Source organism: Podarcis melisellensis (genome assembly GCF_964234715.1).
Source record: "Podarcis melisellensis genome assembly, chromosome: 13".
NCBI classification, from domain to species: Eukaryota; Metazoa; Chordata; class Lepidosauria; order Squamata; family Lacertidae; genus Podarcis; species Podarcis melisellensis.
The window spans coordinates 6,736,905-6,758,547 of record NC_138545.1 but is presented as its reverse complement, the minus strand read 5'-3'; the positions used below and the strand labels follow the sequence as shown (position 1 = coordinate 6,758,547).

Below are 21,643 nucleotides of genomic sequence, written 5' to 3'. Positions count from 1 at the left end.
CCTTTCGCCCCTTTTGTCCCATCACTGGCCTCGTGCCACCCTTGCCCCGTGCAGGGGTGGCAGAGGGGCACCCGAAGGTGCTACGCTCCACCTGTCATATACACAGCAGGACATCCTACCTTTTGCCTATCACAATTCTGCTGCAAGGGGAAAAAAGGGCAATTCCTAGTATGGCCTAGCAAATGCCCCCTTTTCCATATTGGGTCTTCCTGTATATGGGAATCAAACGGTACCCCCTTCTCCGAAGCTAACAGGAATCTCCCTTTCACCCTCTCGTTAATTTATAGTGTTTTTATTTTTAATTATTCAAATGCTGCAAGAAAAAGGTTTATAAAAGCGTAAATAAAAAGTTCTCCTTTTTTTGTTTTGTTTCTTCTTTTGTCTGTTTTTGTTTGAAAAGAAGGTTCCGGTTCCCTCAGGGAAAGGATGTGGCAGACAGAAAAAGAGAGAGAGAGAGAGATAGAAAGTGAGAATATGAATGTGGAAAAAAGGGGGAGCAAGGCTTTTGCAAACTCTTTTTAAAAGGAGCCCCCCATTCTCAGGATGGGTGTCCATTTTCTCTCGGCGCCATCTGCTGGTAGGGAAAAAAATGTGAGAAGGGAACAAATATGAATTGGATACCCTTTTCTTTAAGCAAACATATCGCCCCCCTTCTTTATACTTGTGTGGAGCATCTCTTGAGGGGGGGTTAATGTTCATGTGTACTGGAATGGTTGGGGGCAGGGCTTTGTTAAGTATCAACCCCCCCCCCCAAATCTTCCTTAGACAGTGGGGGGGAGAGTTCTGAATCGACTCCTTAGGAGACAACGGGGACGCAATTTCATGGCAGGCAGGCAAGACTGGGGTCCCCTACAGTCCGTGGTCCCCAAAAATGTTTTAAAACCCCACAGGGCTCAAAACTCGCCCCCTTGGTCTCGACTCCCCCCATTAAGATAATTGTGAAAAGACCCCCCCACCCAGCCCAAGTTTCAAAGTGTGGGTTAAGAAAGATGGATTATGGAGCTGGGGTGAAAAGACCAGGAAAAAAGAGCAAGAAAAAACAGTGAAATCTCCAGTAGAAAGAGAGCCCTTCGTATGTAAACAATCTAGAAAGGTCAAGGAGGAGGAAGGAGGCAGCAAAGGGTTGGGGGGTGTAAAGACGAGTGAAAAAAGAGAAAGGGGGGTTCCAGGAAGAAAGGCAGAGGATGGAGGAGATCGGAGTCTGTTACCAAACCGTTGTCGTGGGGCGTTGGGGGGGGGAACGGGGTCAAAGGCACCCCCTCTGCCCCCACCCATCTCAAGTGAGGAGGAGGGAGAACAGGTAGGCCAGACTCACGTCAATCAACAGGACAGCAGCAACGACCAATGGGTGGGCTCCCTGGAAGAGAGAGAGGGGGGGAAAGGGGAGGAGTCAGGCAGAAAGACTGGCCCACATCCGCTGAAAACTTAAAACGAAATTTCGCACAGATTCAAACATTCCGCAGAACATTCGCGCTCGATTCTCTCTCCCCTCTTTTAAAAAAACATTTACTTGCATATTTCTGAGTACAGTGGTACCTCGGGTTACAGACGCTTCAGGTTACCGACTCCGCCAGCCCAGAAATAGTACCTCGGGTTAAGAACTTTGCTTCAGGATGAGAACAGAAATCGTGCTCCGGCGGTGCGGCAGCAACAGGAGGCCCCATTAGCTAAAGTGGTGCTTCAGGTTAAGAACAGTTTCAGGTTAAGAACCGACCTCCAGAACGAATTAAGTACTTAACCTGAGGTACCACTGTACAAGTATCACTGGTATCACCAATACAAACATTTAGGAGTGCCAAAAGGTCTCCAGACTGAACATGAAGCCTTCAGATTAATCATTGGGACAAGCTATTCGTTTCTGAGCCCTATTCAAGGCACTTACATTGACATGCAAATGACTAAATGATTTGGGGACCCCAAAACCTGAAGGCCTGTTTCTTCTCGATATCCTCCTGGTGTGGTTTGCAACAAAGAGCAGTGGGGGGAAACGTTATATAAATAAACCCAACCGAGGATCGCTAAGAAAGGGTCAGGGCTTGCTAGCCAAATAAATTCATAGCACTGTGGCAAAAATTCCCAGGATTCTTGGGTAGGGAAGGTGCAAAGCATAGTTTTCAAATTGGGGGCGGGGCGGGTACAGCTCTGAGCTGGGTTGCTGCAGAACAGGAATGGGGAACCAGCCTCCCTCCAGCCATTGCTCCCCTGGCCATGTTGACGGGGGCTGATGAGAGCGATGAGGCCACCTGGAGATCAGGTTCCCCCATCCCTCCGTGGTCCTGAATGGGGTAGCTGTGCCCCTGAAGGACCCGGTGCGCAGCCTGGGAGTCATTTTGGACTCACAGATGTCCATGGAGGCGCAGGTCAATTCTGTGTCCAGGGCAGCTGTATACCAGCTCCATCTGGTACGCAGGATGAGACCCTACCTGCCTGTGGACTGTCTCGCCAGAGTGGTGCATGCTCTAGTTATCTCCCACTTGGACTACTGCCCTGCGCTCTACGTGGGGCTACCTTTGAATGTGACCCGGAAACTGCAATTAATCCAGAATGCGGCAGCTAGACTGGTGACTGGGAGTGGCCGATGGGACCATTTAACACCGGTCCTGAGAGATCTGCACTGGCTCCCAGTACGTTTCCGAGCACAATTCAAGGTGTTGGTGCTGACCTTTAAAGCCCTAATGGGCCTCAGTCCTATATACCTGAAGGAGCGTCTCCACCCCCATTGTTCAGCCCAGACACTGAGGTCCAGCTCCAAGGGCCTTCTGGCGGTTCCCTCATTGCGAGAAGTGAGGTTACAGGGAACCAGACAGGGGGCCTTCTCAGTAGTGGCGCCTGCCCTGTGGAACGCCCTCCCTTCAAATGTGAAGGAAATAAGCAGCTATCCTATCTTTAAAAGACATCTGAATGCAGCCTGTTTAGGGAAGTTTTTAATATTTAATGCTGTATTGTTTTTAACACTCGATTGGGAGCCACCCAGAGTGGCTGAGGAAACTCAGCCAGATGGGTGGGATATAAATAATAAATTATTATTATTATTATTATTACGGGTGAAAAGGATGCAGGCATCACCCACCATGTCTCCCTGGGGAAGGCTCAGTATCACAGCTGGCAAGTGGAAGCTCTGGCATTGCTTCCTGCCCCTTTTCAGTTCTCCTGAAGCCACGCCTCGTAAGAGCACTCTCTAAGCAATGGCAAAATGGAACCTCCCTGTCCAGGAGTGATATATCTGAGCACCAGATTCCGGGGGCCGACAGGCCGAGGAAGGGCCCTGCTGAGGAGTTTGAATCGGAATATTGAGTCGTGATGAGCCTCAGCCAAAACTCTTCTTCAGCTCAAGTGCTCTGGTTTTAGGATGGACTGTGTAGTCAGCCCTCCTCTCGCGTTCCCCTTCTTGCTGCAGTGAGGGGGGGGGGTTTATTCGGGAAGGCAATGGGTGGGTGCTGATCAGGCACCCCCAGCCTCCTTGCTGGGAAGAGGAGGAGCTAGCTATTTCTCCTCCTCCCGGCAGGGTGCTGTCCTTTCTTGCGCAATTCCCCTCTTAAATGAACGGTGGGGGGAATTACTCTGGAGTCAGCATTCCAGCCAGCCACGTGGGGCTGTGTTAAATGGGGGGGGGGGAGGCACAACACACCGGATGGGTGTGTGGTGTCCACATGGCTCTTGACAACCACAAAGGGTGGGGAAATGTCCAAACGGATCCTTCGCCAGGATACCTTATTATCGTTTACTCTTCCTGAGCGCTTTGGGAAAGGGAGAGCGGCCCCTGGGGGGGGGGGCTGGACGTAGCTCTGCCCTCTTTGCTGTTCCCGACCAGGACCTCTGGATTATTTATGACCCGCAGTCCTGCTTGCCAGCGAACTCCCAGTGTCCCCCACTGCGGCTCTCCAGCGATGGGCAGGGCCAAGCGTTGCTGCAGTAGGGAAGGAGGGACCAGAGAGGAATGCTGCTGAGTGCGGGATGCTGGTTGCTATGAGACGGGAGGAAGAATGCCGGCCAATCCCCATTGGAGGCCTGGCACTTAGGCTCCCCCCACCGCTCCGGCCCCTCCCATTTCTTCCTGCCACTATCATCACTTCTAGGTCCAGGGGAAAGGGGGGGAAAGGAACTCAGAACGAAACGTGGAGCTCAGGAAATAGAGAAAATGGAGGGAGGCAGGAAGAGAAAACGACGGAAGGGGACAACAGTGGAAGCCAGACACTCTGTTCTCGAGGGCAGTGGGGCTTAGGAAGCAACGGAATATTACAGTTTCAGGAAATAGACTGAGAGGATGGAGGGCAAAAGGTTCTGATGAGGACCTACAGGAAGGGAACTAGCTAGGATCTAATTGCTCCCAGTCTTCTGCAGCAAAAAATGGTGTCTTGTGGCACCTTAAAGACCTAACAATTACACTGTTGCTTCCTCGGAGGAAGTAGGTCGGACCCATTGGGTCAGAATGGGGCAAGGTCTTATTCCTAGCTCCATGCAAGAGGGGCACAGTTACAGAGTCTGAATGTGGGGTAGGGTGCTGGGAAAAGAGGTTTGGGGGTGTTTCGCTCCCCTGCTTTATAAAAGGGGAATATTTGGGGGGTGGGAGCATCTGTGTATGCAGAGAAAAGCGCTTTTTTCTTTCCGCAGATTACAGCTCGACGCTGCGATTCCCACCATACTCTTGTGTTCAAAACACCAGGGCAAATCTCCAAGCCTCTGCAGGGCTTCTGTAGCCCCTCTGGGGAGACCCTACCTTAAAGAGATACTGAGAGACAGCACAGCAAAGCTCTACTGCCCCAGTTTTTGGTTTCGCTGCTACTCAGCCCAGGGATTTTAAGCTGCATGACACCTGAGAATCCCAGGTGGCTGCGGGTGCAAACTGGGTTATGGGAGCTGAGTGCCGAGTCGTCCTCTGGGTTCCTAGTGCCCCAGACCAGAGGGGGCAGCAGAAGATGGGGCTGAGCGAAACAGGGGTGGAGGAGAAATGTGATGTGAAGCAGGACATTCACCCCACCTATCCCCAAATTTCACAACTTCGTTAGAAGCAGTGAATAGACAGGCACCAAGTGCAAATACAGGATTAATTAGCTGGCTCTGTAGGGCCAAGGAAGGAGAAGCCAGCGGTGGGCGGGGCCCAGAGGCAAAAGTGGGCGGGGCTATGAATGCAAAGGCGAGCCTTGCACAGGTCCCTAGTTTCCATACGTCCACCTAGGGCTGAGCAATATATCAACATATCATCCAAAACCAGTCCATATTGTGATATCAGTTTCATAATTTTTGACCTGACCAATATATTGTGAATCATGATGTGTGTGCTATGCAAAAATCACAATGCAGGAAAAACTCTGAAACCAGCCAATGCCTCTACAGAGCTCCATCCTTATTTCAGATGTTGTGATATATCGGTATATCGCCATATTTAGCTGGTGATATATCGTGTTGTTGAGAACCAGGCATCACCCAGCCCATGGCCTCCAGCCAAGAGGTATTGCCACAGACTGAAATACTTAAAAGAGGGTGCTAAGTAGGCCTGGTGAGAGGGGCAGCTTGGGAGACTCTCAAGGGCCAGGTTGGAAAGCTTGGAGGGCCACAGGCCTCAGCTTCTTCACCCTCGCTCTAGGGATTCAGAAAATCTTCCAAGGCCATTACTCTATTCAAATCTGAGAAATAGTGACCCATATATATATATATATATATATCAGCATTTTCCACATCACTGGGGAGAAAAATACCACTGATGAAGGGCTGAAATGGACGGTTAACACACAGCCTGTTTTGTGCCACAAAAACATCATCCTGACACCTTTTAACAGGGGTTTTGTGCCTTTTAAGATCTGCGTGAGATGTAGACGTTCCACTGGCTCAGTTTTTCCTCAGCGTTCGAGGGACAGCTTCACGTACTCATGGCCTGCCTACTAATCATCGGCCAAAACACATGCAAAATGGAAATCGCAGCAATGCCTGTGTGTTTGCAGTTATGACAGCACAGAAGCAACCTGTTCTGCAATATCCAAACATGCCTCTCCAGGGGTTCACTAGGCCCCACTCTCCCGAGGGCAAAAGTCCCAGCTCCCCTCCGTCGGCTTCTCCTATAAACACAAATATGGGTCCTTTCCCTGCTGTGGAAGCTGCCTTACACCATCCAACACAATTTTGCTGTCTCTGGCAGCAAATCTCCAGGGCAGAAAAAGGCTATTTCCCACCTCCTCCTCCTCCTTTAAAACAGAGGTGGGTGAGCAGGGAACCTGAGGCCTGGAGAAGAAATGTGGCCCCTGGGCCCCTCTTTCTGGCCCTTAGGAATCTCCCAAGCCACCCCCCCTCACTGGCCCTATTTCACACCATCTTTTGAGTTTTCTCTCAGTGGCAATGCCTCTTGGCATTCATAGCCCCGCCCTACTTTTGTCCCTGGCCCCGCCCACCAATGGTTTCCCCGCCCCCTTTGCCACAACACTTAATCGGGCCCATCGCCCTCCCTGAGGGTTTTTGCCTGTCTAGAATGAGCTCTTGAGCTCTGATAGTGCCTCTGGATGCATACAGAGGTTTGTATGTGTAAAAACAGGATGCGGGTGGCGCTGTGGGTTAAACCACAGAGCCTAGGACTTGCCAATCAGAAGGTCGGCAGTTAGAATCCCCGCGACGGGGTGAGCTCCCGTTGCTCGGTCCCTGCTCCTGCCAACCTAGCAGTTCAAAAGCACATCAAAGTGCAAGTAGATCAATAGGTACCGCTCCAGCGGGAAGGTAAACGGTGTTTCCGTGCACTGCTCTGGTTCGCCAGAAGCGGCTTAGTCCTGCTGGCCACATGACCCGGAAGCTGTACGCCGGCTCCCTTGGCCAATAAAGCGAGATGAGCGCTGCAACCCCAGAGTCGGTCACGACTGGGCCTAATGGTCAGGGGTCCCTTTACCTTTACCTATGTGTAAAAACACAGCTGTTGCCCTGCCCACTTTTACCCCAGTCCCCGCCCAGCACTGGCATGTGGCCCCTGGAAGATTCCCCTCCCTGGCCGTGTGGCCCTGGGAGCGAAAAAGTCTCCCCACCCAAGTTTTAACCGGAAGAAGCAAAATTGGGACATTTCTGTCAGCAGAGGAAACGCTCTGCTCATAAGCAGCCGCCTCTTCTGCGACTGGGGAGCTGGGCGTCCCGTGGCCCCCGAGGAGAGAGGGGGCCACAATCCAAGGCACCTCCGTCTTGTTTCACACCCTATGCAGCCTAGTGGGGCCACGGCAGCAGGAAAGCCATACGACCTGTGCTCTTACCTGCCTCTCCCTTCTCCGCACAGCTCCAGGGGGCTCCTCTCTCTCTGCCACGAAGCACCCCATGCCCCCAGGCAGTTCCTCGCTCTCCAGCTCTGGGGCCGCCGGACCTCCTGCCGGCGTTGGCTCCACCTGGGTCTCCGCAGGATAAGGCCTGGAAGCCGCTGCGCCTTCCTCCTCCTCTTCTTCCTCCTCCTCCTCTTCTTCCTCCCGGAGACTGCCGGAACTGCCGCTGGCAGGGCTGCCCAGCTGGGGGCGCTGTGGAGGCGCCCCTTCGTAATCTTCCTCCTCCGCCTCGTAGCTGCTGAGCTGCTCCTGCTCCCCCTCCCACAGCCCCTCGGGGACGAACCCCGGTGTCCGGGAAGGGAAGCTCCCCCGGCAGCCCCACTCGTCCTCGGGGTCGGAGGCCTCCGGGGGGAGGTGCTGGCGGGGGCCTCCGTTCTCCAGGGGGGGCCAAGTCCGCCGAGGGTCCCCCCGCCAGGGCTGCAGCGGCGTCGGAGGGTAGCTGGGGGGCAAGCTCGGGTCCGGGGTGACGTCGGAGGGGGTGATGCCGTTCTCGTAGACCCGGGGGCTGTCGTACTCCTGGAAGTCCGTGTCGGTGCCTTCCGAATCTAGCCGGCCGCGGGGCTCTGGGGAAGGAGAGGAGCCTAGTGGTTAGAGCAGAAGGAGCCAGGGGGTCAGAGCCCTTGGTTCAAAGGCACAGGAAGTGGGGCATTGTGGGGTACAATAACCAGGGTGGCCAGGAGCTGGGGCAGGTGGTGGAAGGGCTCACACTCAGGATTCTGTCTCCAGGTGGAAGAGACCAAGAAGGGCAGAGCTGGCCGGTGGTATTTGACTCCTACTAAGTTAGCTTAAACGTATACAACAAGTTCAAATAGCTGCTGGAAGTGTAAAGAGAAAGAGGGTACCTTTTATCATATGTGGTGGTAGTGTAAGATAACAAAATCATTTTGGGAAATGATATATAACAAATTGAAGAAAATGCTTAAAATAACTTCTTGTTTTAATAAAACCAGCAGCCTTCTAATTAGGAATTATAGGTACCAAGATCCCAAAAGAACAGAAAAGACTTTTTATGTATGCGACAACAGCTGCACGACTTTCATTAGCCCAAAGATGGAAAGTAGTAACAATTCCGACTAAGGTAAAATGGCAAGCTGGACTATGCCGAGATGGCAAAATTAACCGGGAAACTCAGGAATCAAGAAGATAAGGACTTTTAAAAAGAATGGGGGAAATTAATAATTTACAAGTGACTTTAATAATCACTTGTAAAGCAACGAGGTTTCTGTATAACTTATAGTTATGAGAAGTATGGAGAATATGTTGATATGTACTGGTAAAAAAATTATTAGGACCCATGTAAGGGAGGGGGGAGTCACGAGATTCAGAAGTTCTCATGGATTGACTGTATAAAGAATTTTGTTATTATTTTGCAATTATAAAAACCAATAAAAAAGATTTAAAAAGGAGAAGAAGGGCAGAGCTGGCAACACAAGAAGTGGCCTTTTCCTGAGCCAGGCAATTGGGTTCATCTGCAACTCTCCAGACTTTAATGAAGTTTTTCCCAACCCTATTCAAGGATTAAACCTACCGCCTTTTGCATGCACTCCTGAGCTGCAGAGCTCCCCTTCCCCTGAACTAAGATCCAGGCATCTCGACTTCCAATGGGGTAAGTGACTGTGGTTAGAAATTTTATCTGTCACATTTATTTCCTCCATGTCATTGACTGGCTGGATGCAGAGGAGATGGGGGGGCACAAGCTGGGGAACCCCCAAGGAAAGAAGGCTTGGAAGCAGGAGGTTGGTGGTGGGGCACACAGAAGCTGAAGAGGTAACAGGACTTCGTGAGTGGGGAGAGGCTGGGGCAGACAGCAGTCCAGACTCAGAGGCAGGAGAGGAGAGGGGCAGGAGACAGAGATGAGCCAGGCTGCTGAAGAAACCAGGGAATCTCCCCCTCCTGCTGCAAACAGCTTTCCTCTCCCTGGTCTCCCAGAACACACAGAGAAGTGAAAAGAGCAGAGGAAAGACTGGTTGCACTCAGACACAGTCTCCGATTGCTTGGGAAAACCACCCCAGAGAGGAGTGGACTTTGGGAGCTGTGGGAACGCAGGGGGCCTTTCAGTCCTTGTCTCCCTGGGGCAAGACCTACAGGGAAGAGTTGATGGGATCGCTAGGCCTGTGCTGTTTTGGTTTCTTTGAATAAAGACACTGGTGGGTTTTTTTTAAATTGCCGGCCTTCACCTGACTCTGGCTCCTGCCATTCCAAGGAGCTTGAGGCAGGACACATCAGAGACACACACAGAGAGAAAGAAATAGCACACCATCAACACACTTGGAACTTTGCTGAGTCCCTCAAGCAAAATAGAAAGATCTCTGCCTTCAAAGAGCTTACAGTAGCATTAGGGATAGAAACCAGGATTACTGAGCGGGCTGTGCGTCTCTCAGGAGACAGAGAGGCAGGAGTTTAGGGCAAAAAGCAGATTTATGGTAGAAACCACACACAAAATCCTAACATTGCACCAAAATCCCAACCTCTCTGCTGCGTCAACCAAGATCAGTCCATGGACTCCTGAAGATAAGAAATATCCTATGTAATGCAGGGGTCCCACACGTACACCCCAATTCCTCTTGAAATGGAAAATAAAAAGCACTTCTTACAGAAAAAAAATGTTCCCAAGGAAACAAATAGAAATAAGGATGGATGAATCTGCCAATTTTTGTTTTTCATTTTCCCAACATTAAGAACTGAAGAAGAGCACGCTGGATGTGGCCAATGGCCTGTTTAAACCAGCATCCTGTTCTCACAGCATCCGACCAGATGCTTGCAGGAAGCCTGCAAGCCTGACGTGGTCGCAGCCACATTCTCCCCCTCTTGCGATTCTCAGCAGCGGATATTCAGAGACGGAACACCTATGACCGCAAAGCTAGAGCATAGCCCTTGATAGCCTTTGTCCTCCACGAAGTCATCTCATGTCCAGTTCTCCATTTTCCCACAGCAGCCGGCAAATCCATTCCTCGTGAAAATTCCTCAGCGCTTCAACGCAGATTGAAATTTTGTACACAAACATGTAAAGCAATTTCCCCCCAATAATCTAATCTGATCTGATTTGATCTCATGCATCTCCATGGATTATCTGCCCACATTTCTTGGCCGGAAAACTGCATTGCAAAATTCAGACATGTGTGGATTTCAAGAGAGAGGCCGTGTTAGGTACGTTTTGCCTTTTACATGCAAACCCAGTCAAATTTCATATCCACCTGGAAGAAAGACAGTCAGACAGACATAGTGTAACCCCCAAAGCGTTCCTCCTGGAAAATTGGCCAGAGAGGCATTTATTTCCAGGGTAAACCCCCACTCTCCCCCCCAAACCATCCCAAATATCTCTCACCTGGCTCGGCTAAGATGGGCTGCAGTTCTTGAGCCAAAATTTTGGCCAGGCGGGCGGCTTCCAGGGCCTTCTCGGCTGCACCCAGAGCGGCGGCAGCTTTCAGACGAGCGTCAGCGGCTCTGCGAGGAAAAGAGGGCTTCAGAGAACTGCATGGTTGAGGTGGAGATGTGAGCATTTTTCTCACGACACCCTCAAGGCCTGCCCAAAACATATATTGGCTGCCTCAAGCAGAGCAGCAACTGCTGATCTCCCCCCCTTCCAAAACAGTAAATAACTAAAATTCAAGGTGTATTGTACACAAGGCCAACCAAGTTACTTTGTCACCTGTGACAGAAAACCAAACGCTTCCCCCTTCCTGGCGGTCAGGAAACAAAACACAACTTTTTAAAATATTGAAATATACAGTATATAGAAAAAAAAAGTGTGCATGCACATGAAAGCTTATATTGTACCAAGAACAAACTTAGTTGGTCTCTAAGGTGCTACAATACTATATTCTTTTTATATATTTTGACTGCGTCAGACCAACACGGCTACCTATCTGAATCTATAACTTTTTAAAAATGACACCCGAATCAGCTGCCTGAGGAGTTCTGCCTCATACAATCTAATGCAAGGCTGAAGAACTTGAGGCCCTCTAGATCAGGGGTCAGCAAACTTTTTCAGCAGGGGGCCGCTCCACTATCCCTCAGACCTTGTGGGGGGCTGGACTATATTTTGGAGGGGGAAAATGAATGAATTCCTATGTCCCACAAATAACCCAGAGATGCATTTTAAATAAAAGGACACAGTCTACTCATGTAAAAACACATTGATTCCCGTACCGACCGTGAGCCGGATTTAGAACGCGATTGGGCCGGATCTGGCCCCTGGGCCTTAGTCTGCCTACCCATGCTCGAGATGCTTTGTGGAACTCCCAACTCCCATCATCTCCAGCCGTTACCCACGCTAACTGGGGCTGATGGGAATTGTAGTCCAGCAAAAATGTCTGGAGGGTCACAGGATCACTGCACTCCAACCAGTCAAATGTTACGTCCAGCAATGGCAGACTTGGGCCTTTCAAATTTCAGTGGCACCCTGTGCAATCCCAAAATTTGGCACACACACCCCGCCCCCCGGTCTCGCCTTCTGCTCTGCACAACTCACTACGTCATAGTTGTGGCAACCTGCATTGCCCCCTAGGCTCAGCGCCCAGTGCAGTGGTAACGACCAATCTCACTCTCTTTCCCAAATTGCTAAATACTACAACCTGTTTTCCACTGGCCAAACACGACCAGCCGTACAGACCTGGCCTGCTATAGTTTCTCCAATGCACAGCAAACTTTTGTTTTACTTACTTGCTTTGGGGTTCAGAAAAAGGGGGTGTGGCACTGTGATAATAAATAAATAAAAATGGACAAATAAATGGCAAAGGTTTTCAAGAAGGCCTCCATTTAATCTAACTCTGACTTCTTCCTGTCCTCTTGCAGGGCCAGAGGTCAATGGGAATTGTAGTCCCAAAAAAACTGGAGGGCACTGCCACTTTAGAAGACCTTGAGATGAATATGTGGGGACAGGAAACCGAGGAAGCGGACTCAATCCCCAACCTACCAACTCATGAATTCATGTATGTGGAAATGCCTTTACGGTAGCAGTAAAACAGTCTGAGAAGCAATTTCTCCTACCTGAAACCTGGCTGGCAAAGGCATTGTCATTTATGCTGCCTGCCTTGGGGTTTTCTTTTAAAAGGTATTGCAGAATTTGTAAATAGTATTTTATTTGTTAAATATACTATCTATCTGCCACAGTCATCATCAGAGGTTTAATAGGGAGGTGTGAGGATGGCCTTTTAGCACCAAAATTCTGGGACGCAGTCTCTGGCAGGAGCCACCATGCTGCGTGTTTAGGCATGCTCTGAAATATTATTTGTTTAGACAAGCTATTAAGGTTCAATAACATGTTGCTGATAAAGAACGTGTCAATTTCAACCTACAGTTTTAGTTCTGTTGCCTTCCATGGTGTCTGCCTTGTTCGTTTTGCTTGTTTGCATTGATATTATAAGCAGCTTTGGACATAGGAGTCCATGGGAAAGGGGGATATAAAGTGAATTAATAATAACTGCATGTGTCTAATAGCTATTAGAAACCACTGACCTAGTTTGCACAAAATACTAAGCTGTGGTTTGTTAAACTATGGTTAACCAAAGAATGGTTTATTGCCTGAACCATGCTTTGGTTACTGCCAACAAACCAGTGTGAAGCCATAGATTGTTGTTGACTTGTGAACTTTGGTTTATTTTAACTGGGCCTTGGTATCATGTGTAAATCGTACCATAACTATGGGTTGTTTCACCATCCCAGAAGCTCATTGAGCTATAATTGCCTGAGACAAGAGGGGTTGGGGGGAATTTGGGGGGAGAAACACTGGTAAGTCATTGTTTGTTTGATCACCTGTGGGACAACTTGTGGTTAATTCCTGGTTACTTAAATGAATTGTGGCTTAAACAAACCATGGTTTAGTGTCATGTGTAAACCAGGTCACGGTAGCACCCGGCAAACTAATTCTGAAACTCTTTTGAATACCTCAAGCTATTTTATTGACTTTTAGAGAATGCATAACTGTTAGGAAACCTGCTGCTTCTCAAAATATTTCCCAGGAAACAGAGAACTTATCTTTGGGCTCCTTCAAACACGATGAACGTTCTGCCATTCCTGTTTGGGGAAAGGGTACACACCAGCACTGGCACTTTATTTCAGGATCTACTGCCCTGGGATTTATTTTTCTTTTTGACACAATACTGTGGTTTCTATTTTGTTCCTCTCCCCTGGTCTTTGTTCTGTCTGCCAGCTGCCTAACTTTATCGTTGACATCGTCGCTCTCTTTTCAAATCTGCTGGTTTTCCTATAGATTTTTAATTTTTCTTGTGTGCCGCTATGGGAGATCTTGGATGGAAAGCAGCAAAACAAACTCCTCTGGGAATCGGATCCTAGCAAAATGTGTCAAGCGTGAAACGGCCTCAACTCCTAGAAAACCGAGTCCCAGTTTCTTTTGTGACACAGCTCCTCTTTCACAGGAAATCCTGAAGCTAAAGCATTGCTTTGCTTCTTTTTTTTTATAATAAGTCCTATAAAGGAAGCCCCCCCTCCTTTTTGCCCCCACGGTGTCTGTCTCTGAGCAATGGGCATCGTACCACCATTTCAAATTTCCAGAAGTTGATAAGGATGAGAAACATCTAGGAGGGGGCAGGTACCCCTCAATCCCTTGCTGTACCCCAAAAGAAACACACACACACCACGTTCAACACATCTAAGCGGCAGTGCCTCAGAGGTAAATTCTGTCGGCGTCAGCGAGACTTGGCTCCTCGTGAGCGTGTTTAGAGTCAGCATTTAAGCATGGTGTTTTAATAGCTGCACGTCCCCAGTACGTTTCAAAAACCGTTTTCACAAAGCTAACCAAAAAAAATATATGAGTGAATTTTGCCAAGACTGCTTCGTTCGACAGCCAGTGCCTCTCCCACCCTCAGCCTGCTCTGCTCCTGGCAGAACGCACCAGTCGGCGTGCCCACCCTCACAACACCTTGTTTCTGATCACCCACGCAGCAACCTGCAAGCCACCCACACTTACAGTCTGCTTCTCCACAACGTAACAACCCAACACCCCCACCCTCACCCTCCTCCACATACCCTGTATCTCGTCCTACGGCTTTTACGCCTCCAAGCCAACTTCCCCCACCCTTTCCCCTCTGGGAGCGTACCCTATGGTCTCCCCCTACCACCACGGGCAAGTGCAGATCACACCTGCCCAACTCATTCCCACCCTCCCTCCCACCCCTCTCCATCCCAGCCCAGCCTTGGTCCATGCCCAGCAGATGCTGCTGCTTGCTGTTGCCATAGCAGCCACTAGCCAATCACCTTGCCATTGCCCAGTTGCCTAGGAGACCAGGCAGCCTACACCAGGCAGCCTCTACCTCCCTGTTCTCCGCCCTGACAGGGCACACACTTTTCCCTCCCTTCTCTCTCTCTCTCTCTCTCTCTCTCTCTCTCTCAGGAATCTGCCTCACACCAAGTCAGATCACTGGTCCGTCTAGCTCAGAATTGTCCACAATGACTGGCAGCAATGGACCCCCAGGGTTTTCAGACCAGGAGTCTTCTCCCAACCTTACCAGGGTTTTGAAAGTGGGGACCATCTGTTTGCAAGAGAGATGCTCTGCCACTGAGCTATATGGCCCTTCTTTCTCTCCATAGCTGTCAAATTTTCCCTTTTCTTTCTATTCGGAATAAGGGAATTTCCCTTAAAAAAAGGAAAACGTTGACAGCTATGTTTCTCTCCCCACCCATACACACCACACACACTTTTCTGAAGCTCTGTGTGCATGTGAAAAGCAGGAGATCAATTAATTTGCAAGTTAAAGGAGGGAGCAAAAGGAAGAATAGATGTTAAAGTGGAGGAACGAACCATGTGGAAAGCATGTCAGATGAGCAGGGAAGGCTAAGAACATCTAAAAGGCACATGGAGTCAAATAAGGAGAAAATATATATTGTGAAAGGGTGTGGGGAAATAAAAAAAGAGGAGGAAATAAAAGTGAGCGACGGCAGCATCAAGAGCCATCAAAATGTCTTTGCCATAAAGGCCAGAGATGGTCCTGACGCTCAGTCCATAGGGACAGCCCCTCAAGAGTTGATATTCCTTTCACCTTCCAAGTGCCAGCTTAAGAAAAGCAAACTACTACACACATAGGCTTTACGGTCTTTTCCCACCTATGGTTAATTACTTTTATAGCTTATTTTCTGCCCGGGAGGCATGCGTGGAGCAGTTTATAAAGGTATCTGTCCACTTCTGGGACAGGGATCCGGTTAAGGGAAGCTCTGCCAGTCCTGCTTTTAAAATGGCTGCCTCTGTGGTGAGGGAGGGGGAAAGATGGTTATCTTGAACACCACGAGTCGAGCACAGCCAGCTTGCAGCACTCCCAACTTCAGCTGGGCGACAGGATTATAATCCTGCACTCCCAAACTGGAGGCAAGGGTGCAAAGTTAGGCAGGCAGGCAGAAGGACTCAGGCTATTTAAGTCCAGATCTACAGGACAGAAAAAGGCATAGGCCCACACTTCTGAAGAAGAGCCCAGGAATCATTAGATAGACACACTTTCCGGGGGGAGGAAAACAGCCGTCCCCAGGTGGTGAATTTTAGAATCCAAAATAAATTTGTTTTCTTTCGAAGGTGGAGATTTAATCTGCCCCCTAATCCCAAGCAAATACTAAATTTAGTGTGGGTCCCTCAGACCTATCTCAAAAACGTCAATGATCCAGCGCGGTCGTAAGCAAGCACCCTGTTTCCCCAATATTGCCCTACAGACCAAATCACCTTTCTCCAAAGTTACGGTTGCCACAACTTCAGTTTCAGCGCTAGCCAACAAAGCATTATTAAAATTTGCATGCATCTCCATAATGGGCTCAAATAAGCCCTTTTCTAACTTTGTGGAAAACTCACTTCCACCCTCTTATCTTTCCCAACTTTTTTTATAATCCTCCCCCCACCCCACAAAAAACCCCTCAAGTGATCCATCTCCCACTGTAAAAAACATACAAACATAAGAAGAGCTCTGCTGAATCAGGTCAATGGCCAATCTAGCCCAGCACCCTGTTCTCACAGTGACTGACACCTGTGGAAAATCCACAGGCAGAATTCGTACTCAAGAACACTCTCTACACCTGCAGCTGACAACAACTAGTATGCGGAGCTTCCAAAAATCCACTGCAATTGTTAATATTCTTTTGCATATTATTATAACATTAACTTTTCTTTCAAAATTTACCTTATTTCTTCACTGTGGAGGCAGATAATCACTATTGCGACTAGGAGCCACCTGATTTTGCCTCATCCTCTTTTAGAGCCATCTTGGCTGTCAGCTATCGCTGCTTCCTGCAGCAGCGAGTTCCACAGTTCAACTATGAGCTGCCTTCTCTCTCAAGACCAACACGGTTTGAAAGAGTTCGCTGGCGTGACCTCGGTTACCTCAGCGCCACATCCCCCAAAAACTGCACAGGAGCCGCCTCCCGCCACCTGCGCACCCACAAGCAACTTTTCTGCCCTCACCTGGCGATGGCCACTTCCTGCTTCTGTCGGGCCATGCTGACCGCCCTCCTGGCCACTTCCACAGCCCGGTCCACCTTCTCCTTGACCTTGCTGCGGCGAAGCGGGATGAGGTTCTTCACCTTCCCGCTCACCAGGCGGTTGAGCTTGTACTTGCCCTCTTCCTTGGAGCCGTCGGGGTAGGTCGTGCGGCCGTAGCCGTGCCTGCGGTTGCCCAGCCACTCGCCCTCGTACCGCAGCCCGTTGGAGCGGCGGCTGACCCCGTAGCCGCTGCGGCGGTCCACGCGCCACTCTCCGGCGTAGACCTCGGTGGAAGAGCCTTCGATGGTCAGCGTCGACGGCAGCTCCGGGGGCTCCGTCTCAGCGTAGCTGAGCGTGGTGGCCTCGCTCCCGGCCGAGCTGACCCCGGCCTCGCTCTTGAGGGACCCTCGCTTGCTCCCCAAGGAGGCCTTCGACTCGGCCCTGCGCACCCGCAGCCCACTCAGGAGCAGGGAACGCCGGAAGAAGCCCCCCGATTTCTTCTTGGCGCCTTTGGGGAAGTCCGGATCGCCAGGGAAGGCCAAGACAAAGCCGCCCCTGGACCCCGAGGCCGGGCTGTCCCCGGGGAGCGGCGGAGGGGGCAGAGGAGGGGGCGGCAGGGGTGGAGCAGGGGCATTGGGGTCGGTCTCGCTGTGGAGCGACTCCAGAGAGGTGCGGCGCGGCGAGCGCACCAGGGCGGCTTGGCGGTAAGGGACGCTCTGGCGAACGCCGTAGCCGTGCCGCTTGCCAGACTGCCACTGGCCCTGGTAGGTCCCTGTGGAAAGAGAGAGAGGTTAGCCAGGTGAACAGGTTGGGGGATGAAGGACACACATGAAGCAAGGGGTGAGGGAAAGGAAGAGAAAGTTGACCCAGTGGAAAAGAGAATGTTCCCCCAAACCTGCCAGTTACAAGAGGACCGCCCAGTGTCTCTGAGGAGAACGGAACATGGGTCAGAAGTCCACACTATTCTTGTGGCAGGTGGAACAAGGGATAAGGAACAAGGATACAAAATAATGGTGGGCCTTATGGGGAACGTCCACCTAGAAAGGACTGAGAAAAACAAAGAAACAAGATGGAGAAGTGTGAGTGAGTTGATTTCAGTTTTGGGGGAGCCCATCCGTTTAGTGTATTTCATCCTCAGGGGTGAAATGGTGGGTTTGGTTGAAGCGAGGAGTGGCATCTTCCAGGCTACTCATGAAACTGCATGGCCAAGCAGGGATTTCAACCCGTGACTCCTGGGTTCACAGTCTATCCCCTACACCTCTGTGTTGGATGGACAGAGGGACAAACAGAGAGAACAGCTGGGTGATGAAGAACTATTGGTGTCCGTGTGGCAAGAGTGACAGCGATTTAGGGAATCGGAGAAGGGAAGAGTTGGTCAAGCAATGAAGGAAGAGGAGAAATAGAGAAAAACTGTGTTCGGGTGGGTGAAGTGGTGAATGGGCCTACTGCCAACTTGACGCTAGGACAAATGATGGGGGACGGCGTGGAAAGGACCCCACCCTGCCTGGGGGCTTTTTATCGGCCCTCTCACCTCCGTCAGCGTACGTCTCCATGCCGTAGCCATCCTGTAGGCCCTCGCGCCACATTCCTTCATAGATGACTCCCGAGTGGCTCTCCCAAACGCCGGAGCGCCCCTTCAGCCCATGACTCCACTCCCCTTTGTAGCTCCACTTGCTCTTGCGCTCCACGCCCAGCCCGCTCCGCTTCCCTTGGCTCCAGTGGCCTTGGTAGGTGTTCCCGCTGGGCCAGGTGTAGACGCCCAGGGCTTCAAAGCCACGGCTCCAGCGCCCGCTGTACTCCCCCTGGGCCCCGGGGCCTGTGCATACGCCGTAGCCGTGCGCCCGGCCCTCCTCCCAGTCTCCCACATAGCAGCCGCCATCGTCAAACTCGAACCTGCCTCCGTTGGACATTCATGTAACGTAGCTCCCCGGCCTGTCGGGCTCCAGTTACCCACGAGTCCCTGCGTGCATCTCCGCTCCCCCTCCGGGGCGCCTCTACATGGCGCTGCCCCACGTGGAGAGACCTCAGCCCTTCACGCCTCCTTCCTCGCAGCCAGGCATTGGGGAAGCCCCTCCTGCTTCTCGAGGGCCTTCTGAGCTACGCCTTCAGGGCTACAGCCAGAGCGTAGGCAAGGCCTGGCTTTTTTTGGTTGCAGACATGTAAAGGAGCCACCGGCAGGCGGAGGCTTCCTGACCAGAGATTCACGAGGCTTCTCCGTTTGCCGGGACAGAGGAGAGCAGCTGGCTGCAGGAAAAGGCCAAGGTTTCGTGGTTATGAAGGCATGCAGTAGAGCAACACCTATATTAAAAGTTAGCACTCCTCGTGCTACAGGAGTCCCCAAAGCCTTTGGTTTACCTGCAGGCGAACCCAGGGGTCGTCTTTAATTACGGAAGCGTGGAGGTCTTGCTGTTTCTGCCGGTAGAGATGCAAGAACACTACAGTCGCTCCAAGGCTTTCTGACTACAAGCACACCAGCCTGTAGGCACACAAAAAGTCACACCTACCAAAACCCAGCGTTCTTTGGCTAGTGGTCCGTCGTGCTTTGGGAGCGAAAAACCCGAGCTGGTGTTGACTGTACAGAGCTATGGGGTCTTCAAGTTGCTATTGGACTGCAGTCATAGAAGGAGGGCTCTGAAACCAAGTGGATTTCTTTGGCTAGCACCAAACATTCCAGAGTTCCTAGAGGTCCCTTGTCATTGGAGACAGTTTTCCTAGAGGTCTTCGGCAACAGGAGATAAGCACTCAAATCGACTGTTTCCCGGCCTTCCCCAGCTGGTGTCACGTTTTGGACAAGAGAGCTTAAAAGGGCCCTCTTGCCATTACAGGCATGGGAGGGCTGCGAGGCCTTCGGTTTACAGGCATATACGGTGGTTAGGAATTGCGGAGTTATCTGGGTCGATGGAACTCCCTGGAATCTTATAATAGAGAATAGACAGTCTGGGAGCTGACAGGCGGCTTTGACATTGTATTCCCCAGGACCTGGTGGACGAGAAGAGGCAGTGGTACTGGCGTCGGTCAGCAAGCCTTCTGGAGGGCTCGGCTGGTTCTTGGCGGTGGTTATCAGGCCACGTGTGAATGGAGAAGCTGGGGTTCTCGGGCGACAGGCATCGGCTGCAACAGGCGACAATGCTGCAGGCCTCCCTGCTTAGCTGGGCGCATCAGGAGCTGTTTAGAGAAAATCGAGGCGCTCACAGGAACCAGGGAGCCTCTTCCCAGGGCGGAGGAGAGGCAGCGGGGCTGCCGAAGGAGACCACATGGTACAGCGGGTAGGGAACAACCTGCACCAAGAGACACATGGTTTTAGGCAAACATAACTGAAGTTGTCAGGGAGGGAGAGGCAGGCAGGCAGCCTTAGAGAGATGCCTTTTAGCACGTAAAGGTTTGTACACTGAATTAACTTTGGTGCTCTGTATTGGGATCAATCTCATAAGCATCACACACACACACACGTACGTTCCTTTGCACTGCTATGTGCATGCACATCCCGGCCACATACCGTAGGGTCATTTTTGTAAACAAGAACCAGAAAGCCCATTCCGTTAGGAGCAGAAGGTATTCGCGGCAGAAGCCAAGTTGACATCACTCTAGCAGAAAAGCGGAAAATCGCAGACACAGAAGGTACACACAGGTGATCAAATAGATCTCAGGGAAAAAAGCAGGGCACTCAAAACCCCTAAGCAGGCAAGAGGCAGAAGGGACCACTACTGCACGCTAAGTCAGCATTTATGTGCGCATGCACACAGCTCACATATAGAGAAATGTGGACACGCAAAACATTGTTTTAGCACAGGGGGGTAGAAGGGGGGGGTAGTTGTACACACACCCCAGCATTCCTTATTAGCTGGCTGCTCATAGACATGTGCATAATAATTTAGTAGCCTGCAGATATGGAGACACAGGAACACACACTGTCTACTCTTCTGATGGACACAAACAGCATACAAAAGAGACCCACAAAAAGATTAAGGGGGAGGGGAGCAGATTCCCATCTATGCACAACATGCACAAACCAAGCCTTGGCTACGAAATGTCAAAGAAAACAGCCCTGCCAAACGGAAAGAAATCTCTAGGAGAAACGGCACATTTGGGAATACAGCATCGAGCGCCCAGGATCGGAAAGAACAGGTCTCAAATTTATTTCACGACTACGGCATGCAGAAAAAGAAATTGGGAACAACAGCTTGCAGATGCACAGACTAGATTTATCTAGATATATAGACGAGAGAGCGGGAGAATATTGCAGGGCCACTTCCCACACTTACCATGAGTTTATTCCGGAGCCAGCGGAGGAAAATAAAGAGGCACACGCTTCTAGAAAAGCGAGATAAGATAACAGACACACCCAAGCCTTGAGCGGGCGCATAGACAGGGAAGGAATCTCAGCTGGGAATACCGCCTGGCCGTGTCGGAGAGGTAATGCAGCCCAGCGTAGCAGGAAGGCAGAGAAGACGGTTTGTGTAGAAAAATAGCCACTGGAAACATGAGCCGCAGGGATAAAAGAGAGAGAAAGAAGCGGCGGTAGGAGCAGCAGTGCTGAAATGTGTCAGCATAAAGGCTGGTGGAAGGAGTTTGGGGGGGGGGAGAGAAATAAAAAGCCCAGCCAGAGGCAAAAAAAGAGAGGTAGACTCCAAATGGAGAGATCAGGTGGGAATAGTATGAAATATAGAGGATGGGAGGGTGGGAAGGAAGGGAGAGGAAGGCAGGCGAGTGGAGAGCAAGTGGAAATCTAGGAGAGGCTGAAAATGTCAGCTGGGACGGAACATGAGAAGGAAGGAAGAAGGAACCAGGATAATGGAGATGGCAGAAGGCAGAGAGGACCTCAGGTGCCAGGGAAATGTCAGAGGATGAACAAATGCAAGGCAAGGGAGCTGGCGGCGGGTGAACCCTCACCCAGACATTGAGGGGGGGGAGGGAAGGGCAGGCTGTGGACCATATAACCCCCCTC

At 50.8% G+C, this 21,643-nt stretch overlaps 1 protein-coding gene across 1 annotated transcript; it reads right to left on the bottom strand.

The window, feature by feature from the left end:
* Nucleotides 1-276: 276 nt before the first annotated feature.
* On the bottom strand, nt 277-21,339 carry JPH4 (junctophilin 4). Its single transcript, XM_081886827.1, has 6 exons — nt 20,961-21,339; nt 18,230-19,976; nt 16,681-17,470; nt 10,609-10,727; nt 7,221-7,846; nt 277-1,357 (listed from the first exon to the last, which is right to left on the bottom strand). Exons 2-6 carry the CDS (start codon nt 18,606-18,608, stop codon nt 1,277-1,279), a joined length of 1,995 nt encoding a protein of 664 aa, XP_081742953.1. The 5' UTR covers nt 18,609-19,976; nt 20,961-21,339; the 3' UTR covers nt 277-1,276.
* Between the last annotated feature and the right edge of the window lie 304 nt (nt 21,340-21,643).

Coding starts and splice junctions, on each gene's coding strand:
- JPH4 (XM_081886827.1), bottom strand. CDS start 18,608: ATGTCCAACGGAGGCAGGTTCGAGTTTGACGATGGCGGCTGCTATGTG. Junction 17,471..18,229: donor GGAGACGTACGCTGACGGAG/GTGAGAGGGCCG, acceptor CTCTTTCCACAG/GGACCTACCAGGGCCAGTGG. Junction 1,358..7,220: donor TGCGGAGAAGGGAGAGGCAG/GTAAGAGCACAG, acceptor TCTCTCTTCCAG/GGAGCCCACCCATTGGTCGT.